This window comes from Rattus rattus, chromosome 14 (assembly GCF_011064425.1).
Source record: "Rattus rattus isolate New Zealand chromosome 14, Rrattus_CSIRO_v1, whole genome shotgun sequence".
In the NCBI taxonomy this organism is placed as follows: Eukaryota; Metazoa; Chordata; class Mammalia; order Rodentia; family Muridae; genus Rattus; species Rattus rattus.
This window is the reverse complement of record NC_046167.1, coordinates 12123784-12141480: the sequence shown is the minus strand read 5'-3', so window position 1 is coordinate 12141480 and position 17697 is coordinate 12123784. Positions and strand designations below refer to the sequence as shown.

Sequence of the window (17697 nt, the reverse complement as noted above, 5' to 3'; positions counted from 1 at the left end):
TTCATAAGCAGTTATGTATATTCTGGGTTTCTCTTCATTTGGAGATATAATGTAAATATTCCTAAGTAAGGATTATTTACATTTTTCACATATTTTTATTTTGTGTGTTTGTGTAAGTGTCACAGAGAATGTGGAGGTTAGAGGACTACATAGAGGAGTTGGTTCTCTCTCACACTGTCTGGCTTCAGGGGTCAAGTAGGTTCTCAGGCTCGGTACCAAGGGCCTGGGAGCCATCCTGCCAGCCCGCCTGCCCCATTTTTCTTAATATTGGACTTGTTTGTTTTATGTATGTGGCATTTTACTTGCACGCCTATGTCTGTGTGCCACATGCATGCCTGGTGACTTTGGAGTCCGGAGGAAGGCATTGGTACCCCTGGAGCTGTAGACGTTGCCTGCTGCTGTGTTGGTGCTGGGAATTGAACCTGGGTCCTCTGGAAGATCAGCCACAGCACTCTGTGGGCTGTGTCTGCTGCTCGGTACTGTACCATGCTGTTTGGACAATTCTTTCCTCTGTAAAGCCCTGCAGTAAAGATCCTTAAGTAACCGCGGGGCTGCACTCAAAAGCACACAGTTGCTGTGTCTCTCAAGGCCTCTGCTTGACTGAGGAACTCAATCTGCTGCCGCCGCTGGCTGCCTGCGCGTGCGCCCTTATTTCCTCTGTCCCACTCGCAGAGAAGCTATTCTAGACATCCCCTGCCATTCTTCTAAACACCAGTTACTTCAGCTAAACCAGCCGGTAAACTCAGCTTTCAGCTACAGAAATGCAGTGTGCGTGAGTACACACACGCCTGTTGATTGACCGTGTGGCTGGTTGCCTGGTTGGTTGGTTCTGCCAGTCACTGCCTCAGCCTCAGCTCCTCTTCTGAAGGAGATCCCAGCATGCCTAGGCAGTTCAGTCGTCAGTGTGTGATTGGCATGCGGAGGCCTTACGCTCAGTCTCTAGCATCATAAAAACAGCATACAGAGGCAAGAGTGTTAGACAAGCATTTCTGTGGCCATGTATTTCTGGCTTAGAGAAATCAACAAAACTCAAAACAAAACGAAACACTGTCCTTATGGTCGGTCACACTGGCACAGGAGTCACTGGGGGCTGATGGCCCTCATCTGTCAGTGGTTTTACATTTGTACTCTGTAGATCCCTCCAGACACTGTGAGCTGCTTTCACTTAGCGCTCGGCCTTTGAGGGACTTGAAGATCCACGGTAGTTTATATCAGGCCTGATTGTGAAGCACGGGGACATTGGAGTCTGAACAATCCAGATTCTGTTAGCAAGGCTGCCAGGTGAGAACAGCTGGAGGGTCCACCCGTGTCTGCCACAGGCAAAGTTTTCTGTAATTGTCTTTGTCCTTCGCTTGATGACTGTAGACAGGATGCTTTAAGAAGTGGAGGTCGAAGTACACGGCTTACCACGACTCTGCGTGATATTTGCTGACTGCATTGTTTGCCTGCACATCAGGATTCTCTGTGATATACTTACTGCTTACTACACTTCGTTTATTAATTATTTTATTGATTGTCGGTTCAGTATGAAAACAATGCATCTAATATTCAGTTAACAATTAGAAGAAAAGCCGTGTGAGTAAAAGAGTAAATCCAGTCATGAAGAGAAGTAGATTTGACCAGGGACTTTTTGTTTTGTTTTGTTTTGTTTTGTTTTTTTGCCTTAGCAATGTACACTTAGCTACATTCAACATAATACTTTTCTTAATAGTATCACAAAACTGGTTATTACAGGAAGCCACCCACCATCTGCAGGGGATTTGCCCATAGACCTGCAGTGGATGCCTGAAGTCAGAGATAGTACTGAGCGCCATATGTATTGGCTTTCTTTTCCTATATGTATGATAAGTTCCACCTTTTCACTTCCAGAATGCACACTGTGGCTTCTCTTGGCAGATTTGACTTGCTGGAGCTTGGGGTCGTTATTGTTGTACAGTAGAGCTCCTTGACCGCAAATACTGCAATACCCAGGTCATCCAACTGGTAATAAGACAGTTACTATACTCCTAGCACGTGTAGTGTGTCACAAATAGACACTAGGTACACTAGGGAGGGTTCTCGTCTTGGGCAGGGTGAAGCAAGGCAGCGGAATGCAGAGGGACTTTTAGTTTAAACTTGAAAGTTATTTCTGAAATTATTAAAAATAAATGATTATAATCACAGGCAACCAAACTGCTGGTAAGACTTACGTGATCGCAAAAGAAGCTCAGCGAGTTTCAGGTGTCAATTTCCTGTGTGTGGGTGGCCTGACGTCACCAGGCCCATATTATTTTCCAGCTTCACGTATTTAGATGACTGTGCATATGGTTTAGGTCGTGCCTTGGTTACTTTGTGTTACAGTGAAGCACTGTGACTGAAGAAAGGCTTCCCTTGGGTTTATGGTCCGTGATGGCCGAGTGGAGGCATGCTGGCAGAGCAGCTGAGAGCTCTCTTCTTAAACTACGAGCAGGAAGCAGGGAGAGCTAACGGGGAGTGGTGTAGGGCTTTAAGACCTCCAAGCACAGACCTGATAGACACTGAGGACAGGCCTCCTGAGCTGTCCAAACAGTGCCGCTAGCTGGGGACCAGAGAGGACACTTCTGTCAAACTCTGATTTTTTGAGAAAATATGCATTTTGTCTCTTTGGAGAAAAGATTTATGATAATTCTGATCCCCCTTACTTCACGTTTATTTTCCCTTTCTAACGGTAATTGAACAATCTAAAGAAATGGCATCTGGTTGTCAGAAAAGCTATGCCACCAAAACTGGATTCCCCCTTGCTCAGAGTTTGTCCTTTGTTTTCTGCCCATGCTTTAAGTTTCCTTCCATAGAGTACGTCCTTGTTTGGTGTGGAGCACGGTGTTGTAATATTCCCTTTGTTTCTGAAGAGACAGTTATTACTGTGTCAAGTTGCCCCATCTTCTGCTCAAGCTGAGCTCCTGGACAGTTCCTGATGGCCTTTCTCTTCAGCCTCGACTGTTTCAGCAGCACCTTCACCTCTTACCCATCTGGTTGATTATCTCCAGAAGAAAATGCTTACCTTGATAACCTCCGATACCACATATGTTCTGAAACTACTCATTTAAAACATACATGAACCTGTTAAACCTGTTAAAAATAATGATACGGGTGGAAGAATGCAAACGCGCATTAAATGTATTCTTAGGTAGTGATGTGATGACTAAGGGTGGGATTGGTGTTTGTAGGACTCTAGAAGCGTTCTTTAAACAACTGAGGCTGGGGAGATGGATCAGTCGGTAAAGCACAAGCGTGGGTCCCCACAGCATACATGAAGCTGGATGAGGCTGTCCTTCCTGAATCCCTGGCACTAGGGGTGAAGGACGAGACATGTGGGAAGCCCAGAGCTTGGTGGCCAGCTAGGACAATCATACAGTGCCTGGTCCACAGTTGGTGCAGGTGTCGAGGGAAGATGAGACGTGGCCTTGTTGAGGGAGGTGTGTCATGAAGCTAACATCATTTATGGTGTCTCTCTCTCTGCCCTGTGCTTGTGTTTGTAAGCTCCACAGCTGTGCCTGCCTGGTTGCCGCCATGCTCCCCGCCATGATGGTCATGGTGTTTTGTCTTGGCAATGGAAAAACAGCAGAGAGGCTTATTAGAGAACTCAAGGTCTTGTTTGTGATTTCATTCCTGACCTCTGGTTCATTGTTTCCTTCCTTCCTCTTTCCCTCCTTGCTCTTGCTTCTTTTTTTCCTCACTTTTCTTTTTATTTTCTTGCACACTGTTCAGGCTAGCCTGGAACTCATTATGTAGCCTAGGCTAGCCTAGAGCTCATAATAGTGCTCTGGGTCAGCTCAGGTCATGGTGCACATCACACCAAGCAGTTCCTATGTTCCTAATGTAGGTTGCATTATTTGTCTGAGACATAGATAATCTAACCTAGAATATTCTACTTGTCTCTCTAGTGGTTGGTGTCAAAACATGGGAACTCCATTAATATTCTTAGTGCTTCTCATGCTGGTCCTTGTGGGGAAAGGGTAGTTATTTTTAAAGAACAATTGAACAATTGAGGTAATTTTTATTAACCTGACATTTCATGACCTCAATTTTGATCAACATAAAACAACCTGTAAGCTTTATTTCTGCTTAAGGGAGTTTAAACGTATCAAAGTTAGTTTTGAAGCGTAGCTCCTTTGGGTAACACACCTTAGCTGAATTGAAACAAGGGTTTTCGCTTTTAAGGGAAATGAGGTCTTCGGGTAGCACCTCTGGGCAGCAGGGCTAAAACCTCTGGGTAGCAGGGTGTGTTAAAACAAGTTTCCTGACTTCCTTATGGAAATAAAATTTGGTTAGTGGTAGATTGTATTTTTCTTTTTCAACACTGATACCACTTGAGGCTAAAGTCTTGTCTGTATGTATGTTATGTATTTTCTCTCTCTCTCTCTCTCTCTCTCTCTCTCTCTCTCTCTCTCTCTCTCTCTCCCTCTCCTCTCTCTCTCTCTCTCTCTGTGTGTGTGTGTGTGTGTGTCTGACTATCTCTCTCTCCTCCCCCCCCTGTCTCTCCCTTCCTCCCTCCCCCCAAAACCCCCGTGCCTACCCACTAAACTTAGCCTGAGGGTTTTAAGCTTTCTCCACCTCCGTCCATGAGGAGACAGTGTGGCTTCTGACTGAGTGTGTCTTTCACACTTGCTACTCAGTAGTGCGAGGTACACAAGCATTCACTACTGTAAAACAGAAGATCCACAGGCAGCTTAATAAAGCACACTGTGCCTTTCTTCTGAACTAGGTTGTGGATGAAATCATTTGGTTCCCAGTTATTAGTGGTTGTAGAAATCTGCTTTCTCTGGATCTCAGCCAGTCAAGTAAACCAAAATTATCACTGTTTGCAATGTAAAAACATAAACGATCACAGAGTGCCAACACAGCCACACTTTCCCCAAAGTAAAAGACTTTACACTTGGGTTTGGGTTCGAATGACTCGATGCTCCCTTTTCTCAAATTGTATCCAAGGCTTCATGCTTGCTAAGCATGAAAGTCTATGCCTGACTACTCGCCATCCTCAAGACAGCCTTAAAAAGATTTTTCTGTGCCCGAGAATTTCTGCGCTGTCATCGGCAGAGCTCTTTCTCAGCACGTCTGTGTTAGCTGAATCCTGACTGCTGTGACAAAACTGGAGAGGAGGAGAGAACCTCGTTCAGCTCACGATTCGTGGCTTTAATCCCAGGAGTTGTGGCCTCGTGGCTGTGTGCCCACAGTGAGGCAGAGCGTTATGGTGGAGAGGTGCCCACCTTATGGTGCCCAGGAAGCAGAGACAGGGAAAGGGAGTGTGACTCGGTTGACTTCAGACACTCACCCCCACTTTGATCAGGTAGACCCCACTGCTAGAGTTCCCACGCTAACTGCTGGAGCCAAGTATTGAGTACATGAGCTTGTGAGGGACATCTCACTTCCAGCCGTAGCAGCCGCAAAGCGGAAGTGCTTTTCATGCTCATCTTCCCACAGATGTGTACCACACATCACATGTGATGTACATGTACAAGCCATTTCATAACTACCTTTTTTTTTTGCTCCCATTTTGTCAAACTCTCTCTGATAATTTATGCCAGTGTTAATTAAAGATAAAAATGAGTAGCCGCTGAGGGCTGCCTCACCTGGGCTTTCCTCCTTGCCTGGCTGTGGTAAAGTACAGGCCCACAGCAAGTTGGGGAGGCAAAGGATTCATTTCCTCTTCCTGCTTAGAGCCATTATCCAGGGAAGCTAAGACAGGAACTAAAGCAGAGGCCATGGAGGGGTGCTGCTCACTGACTTGCTCCCCATGGCTTGCTCAGCCTGCTTCCTTATACAACGGAGGACACCAGCCCAGGGATAGCACGACCCACAGGAGACTGGGCCCTCCCTTTTCAACCATCAATTAAAAAAATGCCCCACAGATGTGCATAGGCCAATCCGATGGAGGCGGGCTCTTACTACTGCTCCCCCTTCTCGGTGCATAGGCCAATCTGATGGAGGCGGGCTCTCACTACTGCTCCCCCTTCTCGGTGCATAGGCCAATCCGATGGAGGGAGGCGGGCTCTCACTACTGCTCCCCCTTCTCGGTGCATAGGCCAATCCGATGGAGGCGGGCTCTCACTACAGCTCCCCCTTCTCGGTGCGTAGGACAATCCGATGGAGGCGGGCTCTTACTACAGCTCCCTCTTCTCAGGTGATGCTAGCTTGTGTGAAAGTGACACAAAGTAACCAGCACTCCGAGTCCACAACTTTCACCCCTCCTCATAGCTGACACGCACCAATGGGTGCTTTCCCTTTGCCTCACAGCGGATCCCCTTTCTCCTTCCTCCTCTCCCTCCCACACATGACAGCCAGTCAGATGCTTCCTTGTTTTTATATCAGAGTATTTTCTATTATTCTCCCTGGTGTTCTGTGTGTGTGTGTGTGTGTGTGTGCACGCGCTAGCTTTCTCTGTCATGCCCCTTAGAGGACATTGGAGTCCTAGGTGATTTTGTGTGCTTGGCACAGAAACAGTCCTCAGAAGGGGGTGCCTAATGGAGGGTTGGACTGTTCTCCGATGTCTTCTGAAGCGACAGCCATTGTGGCTTTCTGTGGCCAAGCTAATGTCCAGGGAGCAGTCCTTGGTGTGCTGACTCACCCTCAGGGTGAGCGCTAAGGTGGATAGTGGCTTCCATCCTACCTTCATTGTAGGTGGAGTGCAGCCATGTTGCGGGGCTCTCAGAAGCAGAGTGATGTCATAGAACAGTAAGCAGCCTGCGGACTCAGCCGGAGGACAGGCACTGCGAGTGGACAGTTTTCCTGTCACTCGAGCTGGACAACCTGAGCTGTGTGCTCCTAGCTTATTGGCCAAGCCGTTTTGAATTTTAGATTCTTTGCCCATTGACAGAAAAATGGAGATTATCTGAGCTGCTCATGCTGTTTTGAGGATTAAATGAGACTGCATAGTACTTAAGGCCAAGTAATGCTCAGTAACTACAGGCTGGATTGGCATTAGTCCTTTGTTTCTGGATACTTCCTTTGGAATCAAATTCTCATATTGCTTAGGAAGATGTCTATGCATAAATTAACAAAAATTTGCATTTTTTTTCTCTCCAAAGGTTTATTCATTGTAATGACGATTCTCCAGATCCTTGTATAGAGTACGAGGTAAGTGACTTTTTCATCTTTATAATATTGAGAATCCTGGACAAAGTTCATGGAATAGTGCTGCTCATTTGTAAATAAATTTTAGTCTCATTTCTCTGGGATATAAAACTGCTAAATTTAAATTCTTAAATTTTTAAATTTAAGAAATTTGCCATACATATAGAAGACCATATACTATTTAGTTGGGGCATGGTGGGGCATGTTGGTGCACGACTTTAATCCCAGCCAAGGCAGGCAGATCGCTGAGTTCAAGACCAAGTTGGTCTACAAAACAATTTTCAGGCCAGTCAGAGTCACATAGTGAGACTCTTGTCTCAAGTGAAGGAGATGGGGTGGGGAGTATCTCAGTCAATGTTCTCTTGCTGTGAAGAGACACCATGACCTCAGCAACTCCTATAAAAGGAAACATTGAATTAGGGCTGGCTCACCATTTCAGAGCTTTAGTCTACTCTCAGGACGTCTGGAAGCATGGTGGCATGCAGCAGACATGGTGCTAGGAAGGTAACTAAGAGTTCTACGTCTAGATGGACAGGCAGCAGGAAGAGAGAGAGACAGACAGAGACAGACAGAGACAGACAGACGACACGTACTGGGCCTAGCTCGGACATGTGGAACGTCAAAGCTCACCCTCCAGGACACACTTCTTCCAATCAGACCACACGTCCTAATAGGGCCACTCCCTGGTGACCAAGCATTCAAGTCTGGGAGCCTATTGGGACCATTCTTATGCAAGCCACCACAGAAAGAAAAGGAAAACGTACTATTTATAGACTCTATATTAGGATATATATCCTATACACAGAGGATATACAAATTCTTAAATAACATAAATACCTTTATACTTTTCACCCAATCAAATCTTGTTCAGAGTCTGTGCCTTCAGGACCAGTGCCTGCCAGCCACGGCCACCACCTACTGGCTCCTCCATAGCTTTCAAAATGGCACCGTGAGCTGGGAACCAAAAAGCAGGAGCCTGTAGTGGGCGTCCCAGACTCAAACTGCACAGCGGAGAGCAGCAATATCCTCACTCTTAACACCATGAGCGCCATGCCTGAGTTAGGAGCGATTGGAGTCATTGCAAACGCCAGGCTTTGCTCCGCCGTGTGAGAAGTGCACATAGACACTCTCAGTGGGCACGATTCTTAAACCCAGCTGATCCTTAACCTACTGACTGATTCTGGGGTCTTCTTAGCCTTTAAAGGCTGCATAGTAGGCTACCACTTGTAATTACTCCTGATGCTTTTTTAATATGCACTGTCAAAATACAGTATTTCTGAAAAGTTTGAGTAACTGGACATCTTTGCTTTTTAATTGTAAAACATTTTTATATTTGGTTTTATAATATCTTAGAATTAGTACCATGATTAAAATTTCTCTCTTCATTATTTGCTTCTAGATATCTCTAGATGTATATGAGCTTTCAAGATTTGTCTAGGGACTTGGGCTGCAGCTTAGTGGTGAGATGTTTGTATGCCGTGCTTTAGGTCCTGGGTTTGTCCCTAGCATCATGAAGAAAAATGTTCCACTGATACCCACTATATTGAATATTTTTATATTGACAGATCTTCTATGAATATGTTGCATATGTGGTACATTGAATTTGTTGTTTATTAGGCCACTAAATAGTTAGTAGATCTTAGAGTGCTTGTTACTGGGGTCTTGACACACAAGTGCAGGCTTCCAGAGTGGATTTTCCCATGCCGTTGTTCAGTCTTTTATAACACTGTTAATATGCACATCGCATATTTAGATCTACCGTTTTGCTGAACAGCTACTGTGAAGCCCCTGTTACGTGTTAGGACTTGGTGCTAGGGGCACAGGAACCGCAGATTGCTCTTTGGTCGTCTGCTGAGGTGTAGTGCTGACTGGAATGCTGGTGTCTAAGGCTAAGATTACCTCCCAGTCCTTTGCTGTTTTGATTAGCATCGTCATGGTAAGACATTAGAGCTAAAGCTAGGGAAGTGATGTCCTCGACATCAAAGTGGAAAATGCTGCAAGCAGAGTCCCGGGTAGCATATGCTTCTGCCTGTGGATCCTAAAAATATTTCCATCTGCTGTGTACGGGTTCCTGGGCCACGTCTAGGAAGACAAACAGGAACCAGACAGCTCCAGTTGCTTCTGAGGACAACAGAAGAACTGGGCAAGGAGAACGGCTTTACCATTTTGTACTTTTGAAAACCAACTACTGTGTTACTTATTGCTGTCAGTGTACCACACTTGCTTAACTTGTTGCTAGATTAAAAATGACCATAGCCATGTTACATACACACTCGTACCCCAGGATCGACTTTTAATATGTAAGAATATATAATTTTTAGTTTGAGGCTCACAGGGTTTTTGTTTGTTTTTAATATTTTTCATTTAATTTGTTCACTTTATTTTATGTATGAGTGTTTACAAATGTGCCTATGCACCGTATGTGTGCTTGGTTCCCCCAGAGATCAGAGGAGGGCATGAGATTGCCCTAGGACTGGAGTCATAGGAGGTTGTAGACCACCATGTGGGTGCTGGGATTGAACCCAGTTCTCAGCAAAAACAACAAGTACTCTTAGCTACAGAGCCATGTCCCCAGCCCCTGTGTTTGTAAAATACCACATTTGCAAGGTTAGACCCAGAGCTCACAGTAATAAAGGATGACTCAATGCATTTGGAAGTCTTTAGAAATTTAATAAAAAAACTTACTTTTCTCTGAGAAGAGAAAATTATTACCAGAAAATTTAAATATCAGAAAAATTGAGGAACCACTACTCAGCGGTGACCTCAGTTATAACATTTTGGTCTTTCCCTTTCTTGTAAGAAGAGGGAAACTGAGACTCTCATAAGTAGTTTATACACCATATTAAAGCTTTACAAACAGTTGTGCTGCTGATTGAACCCAGGTCCGCAGTGCTGAGAAGACAGACAGACAGACACTCTTTAAGAGGCACATAATATGCAAGCAACGGGGCAGCTTGTGACAGTGGTGGTGAGATTTGACTTCCTTATCTGTCTCTGATTCTCAAACTGATGCACACGCTCTGGCTGGGATGCTCCTAGGGCTCTGGGCTTCTTAAGCAAGTGCTCAACCACTAAGCCGACCTAAACCCCAGTTCTGACAAGGTCGTCACCTCTCCTGTTAGGTGGCCTCTTTATCACAAAGCCACTTTTAATGGCAGTCATTGTAATAAGGTCTTCACATGAAAGGACCTCTCATATACTTATGTCATATTTATTCCTTTGTCTATAGCTTGTTCTCCGAAAATGGTGTGAATTAATCCCTGGGGCTGAGTTCCGATGTTTTGTCAAGGAAAACAAGCTTATTGGTGAGCTCTTTTTGTCCTTGAAGGTAATCTTTAGTGTGTGCATGTTTCCTGGTCCATGCTAGGCACGGGCTCCGTTACAGCCCTTTCCCCAAAGTGGCCTTCAGCAGAGGATGGCTGGCAGGGTGGCTGTGGTAATGGTCACCCAGCCTGAGACGTGAGGCCAATCCCGCTCAGTAGAGAGAAGCAACTACTCCTCTGACCTCCATGTGCTCCTGCTTACTCAAAGTGTGAGACCCTCACACACTCGTGTACCCACGAACAAGTAAATAATAAACTGTAAAAGAGGAAGACAACTGCGCCGTAAATTTTAGAATTTCATATTTATGGTTGAGTTGTATTTCATTGTGTGAATATATTAATTTTACCATTATTTTGATCACATGTCAGAATGTCATATACATACACTTACCATGTTTCATTGAAAATTAAAATAACCAAAGGGAAAGGCAAGCTTCTGATGGGAAATAACCCCAGTAACTCGGACAGGGCGCTGTTGACCCTGTCTGGCCTCTCGAGATGGAGGAGACAACAGTTTTTACCACCAGTGTACGCACCAGTACCCACTTCTTGTTAGAAACTTCTGTTTTACTGGCAGTAAGGTGCTGATTGTAAAATAAACATCATCAAAAGCTAAATTTTAACCACCTTCTCTTCTTTAAAGATTTACTTTATTTACTAATGTGTATGTGTGTGTGTGGGTGGGATGTGTGCAGACGCCCATGCAGGCCAGAAGTGTTGGATTTGCCCAGTGCTGAAGCTGCAGGGAGTCATAATGCCTTAATGTGGGTGCTGGGAACCAAGTTCAAGTCTCCTGTAAGGCAGACATACTCCTGACTGAGCCATCTCTCTAGGCCCTACAGTCCCCTGTTATTAGGGTGCTGTTTATTACACGAGCAAAAGAAAATACACGAAACAAACAGGTACATTTCTTCTTACCTCTGAAGTTATTCTGTTAGCTATCAATTACTCGCTAAGGACCGAAGATAAGTTGTTCTTTTAAAATATTTGCCAGTTTCTATATGTTTTCTATAAAGTTTGTGGGCCAAGGGTCATGTAATTGAATATCAGCTCACCACTTCTCATTGAATTTATCTTATAACTAAGATAAACGTAGGTGTTCAACGGTTCCATGTGCCACAGTTTAAGTGCTAAAGAGGGAGACTCTGTGTGTGACTGAGGACTCGGAAGCCTTTCTCTACAGCAATTGAAAGTGAGGCTCTGAAGCCAAATTACCTTTCCCAAAACAAGGAAGTAGGGTGATCACAGCAGGTGTGGGGGCTCCTTTACTTGTGGTCACCCCCAGAAGAGGACGTAGATTCGCAGAGACTGTCTTTAAGAGTGAGAGCGGCAGCAGGTGCCCGTGTGCACATGCTTAGAATTGCCACTTGGAGGTTTCACTAAGCCTTTTTGTGACTGAACCCTCTCCACCCTGCTAAATAAAATAACTCCTTCCCACGTTAAGAGTGTGTGGCAACACGGGTCTGAGCTGCACCTGTCCAGGGACCTCTAGCTGAGTTGTTTGTACTGCATGTTCACCCGCACGGTCATCTGGCCACCTTCAGTGGCCCTGATCACTGAATTACATTAACTGTTGTTTATGGGTATGGCGTAATAACAGCTACCGGATGTTCTCTCATCAGGTATTTCTCAGAGGGACTACACGCAGTACTATGATCATATTTCTAAGCAAAAAGAAGAAATTTGCAGATGCATTCAAGACTTTTTCAAGGAACACCTGCAGTACAAATTCTTAGATGAAGACTGTGAGTATTCGCTATTGGTGCAATGGAGTGCGACCTGGCGGTGGTCGCCGAGCCTCCGTGGTCCGTCAGCTCAGAGTTCTGTGCCCCAGCCTCTTATGATGTTACCATGGTGTCACTGATGACTTGTGTTCATTTCACCCCATTTAATTAGATAATGTCATTCAATACCAAGGCAGTGGGACCGTGCTCGGAGATACCGTCTGGAGAGCCGGGAGCTTCTTCCTTTCAGCTTCTGTCTATTATCTGAGGCAGTAGCTGCTGCAGGGCAAACAGCTGGGGGTTGTTTTGAGGACCTGAAAGTTTGTGGTGTGTAAGAGAGTTTTCAGATAGCATAGAACTAACCCACCACGTCCTTTGTACTTGCCAAGACTGGGTTCCACGGCATATTTAATTAAGAGAAGATGGATCGTGCTGTCTCGTAAACATTCCGTACTTTCTTATGAGGTGTTTGCTATACTCCTTTCACACCTCAGGTATGTGATGGGAGTTCCTGTCACTGGTCTCTGTCTGGTGACGGCTTCTTCTGCCCATGCAAGCAACTCGTTCAGACTCTGTCACTGTTTGGTTTGCATTTTTAAGCATCAGGAGACCTTACAGTTGGACTTTTACTTCACCAATGAGTCTGTTAATTGTCGTTTTAGGCAGACCCTTACACTGCAGTCCAACTGGCCTTGACCCTGCAGCAGTCCTCTTGCCTCAGTTTCCCAGTGCTAAAGAGTGTGGGCCCCCATAAGTACACAAGGCCAATTAAACTCTGCAGTATTTAGTAACAAAGTGCACCTGAATTTTCAAAGAGAGATTTAGATTATAAAATTAGCTGCTTATTTATTAGTAACTGAGTTTTTTCTTCTTTACAGTTGTGTTCGATATATACAGAGACAGTAGGGTAAGTAAAGTGTAGTTAACTTGCTTTAAAACTAAGAATGGTGATCACAGCACATGGCCGTTCAATTCCTGAAGGGCCTGTTGCTCAAACTGTGTTCTCAAGTCTGTGGACTTCACACTGCAAGGTTACGCCTTGCAGTAGCATACCCAACATGAATAAACTCAGTGCGCTTGTTTTTGTGAATTTAGCTCCAGCTGGTCTGGAATTTGTTTGTTTTTGTTTTTGTTTCTAAACACAGTGTTTCTCTGTGTAGTCCTGGCTATCCTGAAACTCACTCTGTAGACCAGGCTGTGCTCAAACTCAGATATCCACTGCCTCTGCCTCCTGAGTGCTGGGATTGAAGGTGTGCCCAGATGGAATTTGTTATTTTTAACCAGGTTGCTTTTGAACTCATGACACTCCTGCTTTTGCCTCCTGTGTGTTGGGATGACAGGGTGTTCCCTAAATGTAGGACTAGCAATAGAACAAGCGAATAAGTGGCTACTTACGTCCTTCACACTTTTTGGGAGGTCTGGGCCTACTGAAAAGAATTCATTGTACACACTTAAGAGCAGGAATCTGTCATTTGGTACTTACATTTTCTCAAGTCAGCTAAAATGTTCTTTGTGTGACTTACTTAAGCGAAGATGTAAATTTGTTTACATTTATTTTCGAGTGTGCGTTTCCATTCATATTCATCTGGAAGGCTGCACATTGCACATGAGTGTGTGTATTCGTGTGGGCTGTGCAGAGCCAAGGGCCAACCCCAGGTGTCAGCTTAGCAATGCTGCCCGCCTTCCCTGGAGCAGCAGCTGTCACTGGCCCGGCTCAGCAGTTAATAAAGCGGGCTGCTCAGTGAGCCTCAGGGCCTTCCTGCCTCCGCCTCCCCAGTGCTGGGGTAAAATGGGTAACAACCATGCCTCACATGTTTTCTGTGGTTTCTGGGGATCAACTTGGGTCCCCAGGACTGTGAGGCAAGCACTCTACCAACTGAGTTATCTCCCCAGATTAACATTTTTAACTTAAACTCATTTTTTATCCAATACATAAAAACACAAAACATATATGAATTTAATGTTTCTATACTGTAATGTTTAGTTCTGGAAAGTCTTGTAGAAGTGAATTAATCTAGGCAGAGGGCAAGTACCACATGATCTCATTCTATGTGAAGTCAAAATAGTTCCTACTCAAATGTTTGCCATTTCCTTATGGTAAGGACGTTCAAAGCGTTCTCACTTCACTGAAGTGAGTTCACTGACTGCACAGTACATCATCATAGGTAGAAATGTGACCTGACACATTTGAGGTGACAGTATCCTATCCCAGAATCACAATGTTGGATGTCCCAGTAGTCACCCTTGTGTGCAATACATATCAGAACTTCTATTGATGAACTTCTGCCCATGTGGCTCCCCATGCCAGCCTCTGGTAGCCGGCTTTCTACTCTTGCCTGTGTGAGATCCCTGGTTTGATTTCATGACTGAGATCATTGACATTTGCCTTCGCCTGCATTAGTTCACTTCCGTAAGGCTTTCCAGTTCATCCATACTGCTTCAGATTACTGGGCAGCAGTGTTTCCGTTGCTCAGCAGTCTTCTGTTGTGTTTGTGTCACACTTTCTTTATGTGTTTATCAGCTGGTGGACTGTTAGGCATCTGCCCTTCCAGGCTTCTGTGACTGGCGTTGCAAATAACGATGGGGGATGGGGACAGTTCCTGGGGTATTCATGTCTTCGGATGTATGGGGGATGCTGGGTCACACGTGCGTCTGTTTTTATGTCTTTCTTTATTTACATGGATCGTGTGAGAACATGGATGCTTGAGTGTGCTTCTGTCTTTCTACCATGTGGCTTCCAAGGATCAAACCCAGGCCGTCAGGTTTGTTAGCAGGTGTCTTCAAAGGCTGAGCCTTCCTAGGAGCCTGGTTTTAGTCACTTCCATGTTCTTCCCAGGCTGGACCAGCGTCCCTTCTCCCCTCAGTACGTGAGGACTCCTGTTCCCCACATTCTTGCCAGTGCTTGGCATCCTTGTGCTTCTGCTGGTGAGGTAGGACCTCATTGTAGCTTCCATTTACTTGCACTGGTGGGGGTTTGAGCAGTTTCCATGTCTGTTGGCCATCTCTAAGTCTTCATTTGAGAAACTTCTAATGCTTTCAGTTAACATCTTAAAAGTGACGCACACTGGCGAGAAAGAAACAAAAGCCTGATGACACAAGCTTCCTGAGTGGAGATTTCACTGTCTAGGCCGTGTGGTCTTTTCAGAGAAGCCTCGGCCTTAATATTGCTCTGTGATTCCCACCTGAGGGCTGAGCTTCTAGAAGAAGTGTTTGCGCATGTCTGTCCAGCAGTGCCTTATTCCTGCTCCCCAGGATAACAGTGATGCCTGACCCAACTCTGAATCAGGCTTTCACAGGAGCATGCGCCCCAGAGAATCATGTTCCTACTCACTGTTAGCTGCTTCCTTCTGTTAGGTCATGCCTCACCCCTCTGTCTTCTAGAGGGATGGCCTTCTGAGCATTAGAAAGGAGGTTATAAAATGAGGCGAGGTAGGGGCTGGGAGGATGGTGCAAGGGTGAAGTGTTGGTGATGGGAGCATGATGGTGGAGTTCTGGCCCCCAGAACCCTCATGTAAGTTGGATGGTCATGGCGTAGCACCTGTGAACCCAGCACTCCAAAGACGGAGGCCGGGAGTCCCTGGGACAGGCCGGCCAGCTGGAGTAGCCACCGCTCTGGGTCCAGTGAGATCCACCTCAGTAAGTAAAGTACAGAGATGCAGAGAGACACCTCGGTGTAAGGCTCTGCTTTCCACATGCGTGTACGCACACACATGTAAACACATATCACACATGCACACAATCACAGACAAAAAGATAGATGAACGGACGTAAAGACAAGGAACGATGCTTGGGAAATTTCCACCTGGGTGGAAAGAAACCTCAGACAATTGGGAAGCAGGGGTGAGTTTATAGAAATCTGACCCTGCAGACAGGAGTCACTTCTCGGCCTCTTACTAAGGACACTGCAGACACAGGGCCAGCTGCAGCCGTGTCTGTCTGCTGTGCTAGCTGCTGCACTGCCCACAGGAAGCGTCAAACCAGGTAACCTTGGACAGGGAGGAATTTCACTTTCAATGTGGACGTGGCAGACGTGTAAGCGTTTGTGAGGAATGGTCTGCAGCAGGCAGCATCTAGGCACCTAGAACAAGGTAAAGCCAGCCTTCTGTCTAGAATAGGCTCCCTTCTCAGAAGGTTCTTATTATCATTTAGTTCTGTATCTAGAGTCTGGATAGTGCTGTGAGGTAAGTGTTATCTGCCTACATGGTACAGATACGAAGCCAGTTATTTCATACTGGCAGTTGGAAATGTGGGAACCTGCCAGGCTGCCTCCTGTCCCTGGCAAATGTCCTGATCCCAGACTCAGTGGGGCTGACAGGTAGAGGCAGCTGCTTAGCCTGTAAAAGAGTTGAGGGATTTCTTAAAGTGAGGTTGAACAAGTACGTAAGTAATGGTAGCTGAGATCATGCGGATCTGAAGCTCGTTACGTTTTTAAAAGTGAGAAGCGCGCCAGTCTAAACATCCTGACAGTTTCTGTTCGGAGATTTAGACCATATTGTAAGACTCACTTGCTGTTCCTCCTTGTACGTGGATCCGAGCTTGGTAGACACTTCCTTGCATATATTATTTCGTGGCTATTCTCGTAGAAAGCTAACTCGGGTCTGTAAGTAGTTTGGTTCGTGACATGTAACTGAAGTGTTTGTACCTGGCGACTCTTTGCCGAGTCTGTGTTTATTGTGGGTGGGCAAGTTGATTCAGTGCTGTCGTCTTAACTGTTGTGAGCACGTCAGGTCCGGGCCCACCCATTCTGTAAGCCTAGGATGGGGCACTGGGTAAGTCTCAGAAGCTCCCTCAGGGGTGATGATGTACGGCTAGAATTTAAAATCTTTATTTACATTGTGTGCGTGCGTGTGTGTGTGTGTGTGTGTGTGTGAGAGAGAGAGACAGAGAGAGAGAGACAGAGACAGAGAGAGAGAGAGAGAGACAGAGAGAGAGACAGAGACAGAGAGACAGAGAGACAGAGAGACAGAGAGAGAGAGAGAGAGACAGAGAGACAGAGAGGCAGAGACAGAGAGAAACAGGGTTTCACTGTGTAGCTCTAGGTAGCCTAGAGCTCTCTGTGTAGACAAGGGTGGCCCGGAAGTCACAGAGATCCATCTGCCTCTTACTTAGAGTCTTAGAAAGTGGGTTTTGTCTTTTAGTTTTCCCAGCTGTGACCTGTATTGCTGTTAACTTGACTCATTGCTCTGGGCAGGATGCTGTGTAACTTGGAGAATTGCTCTTGTGAGTTTGGCTTTGTCACTCGATCCTGCCAAAGGACGTGTAGTGTATGCCGTGTTCTGCCGATGCCCGGATCTAGACCAGGCTTGTTGCTGAAGTCAGTAGCTTGGGGGAAACGTGCGTCTCTTTCAGATCAAACACATTTCGGGGAAGGGGAGGGGATGCACAGGCGCAATGCTGGCCGGAGTTCTTCGTGCTATTGGTTTGTTTTTCTATGTAGACTTTTTCACATGGAAAAGACTTGGCAATTTTTTTTTCTTTTGGCTACTTGATTTATTGGTTACTGAACAACTATGTGTGTTAAAATCTTTTGGTTTCTAATTGTGTTGGTTTTTAAGTATTAT

General features: G+C 45.6%; 1 protein-coding gene across 1 annotated transcript in view; it reads left to right on the top strand.

Annotated features, from left to right (window-relative positions):
- Positions 1-17697, top strand: part of Cdc123 (cell division cycle 123) — a 42516-nt gene that overhangs the window by 19407 nt on the left and 5412 nt on the right. Inside the window, exons 7-10 of the mRNA XM_032885029.1 lie at positions 7044-7092; positions 10319-10394; positions 12035-12157; positions 13015-13043. Coding sequence (XP_032740920.1) covers positions 7044-7092; positions 10319-10394; positions 12035-12157; positions 13015-13043 — 277 coding nt within the window. The remainder of the gene's footprint in view (positions 1-7043; positions 7093-10318; positions 10395-12034; positions 12158-13014; positions 13044-17697) is intronic.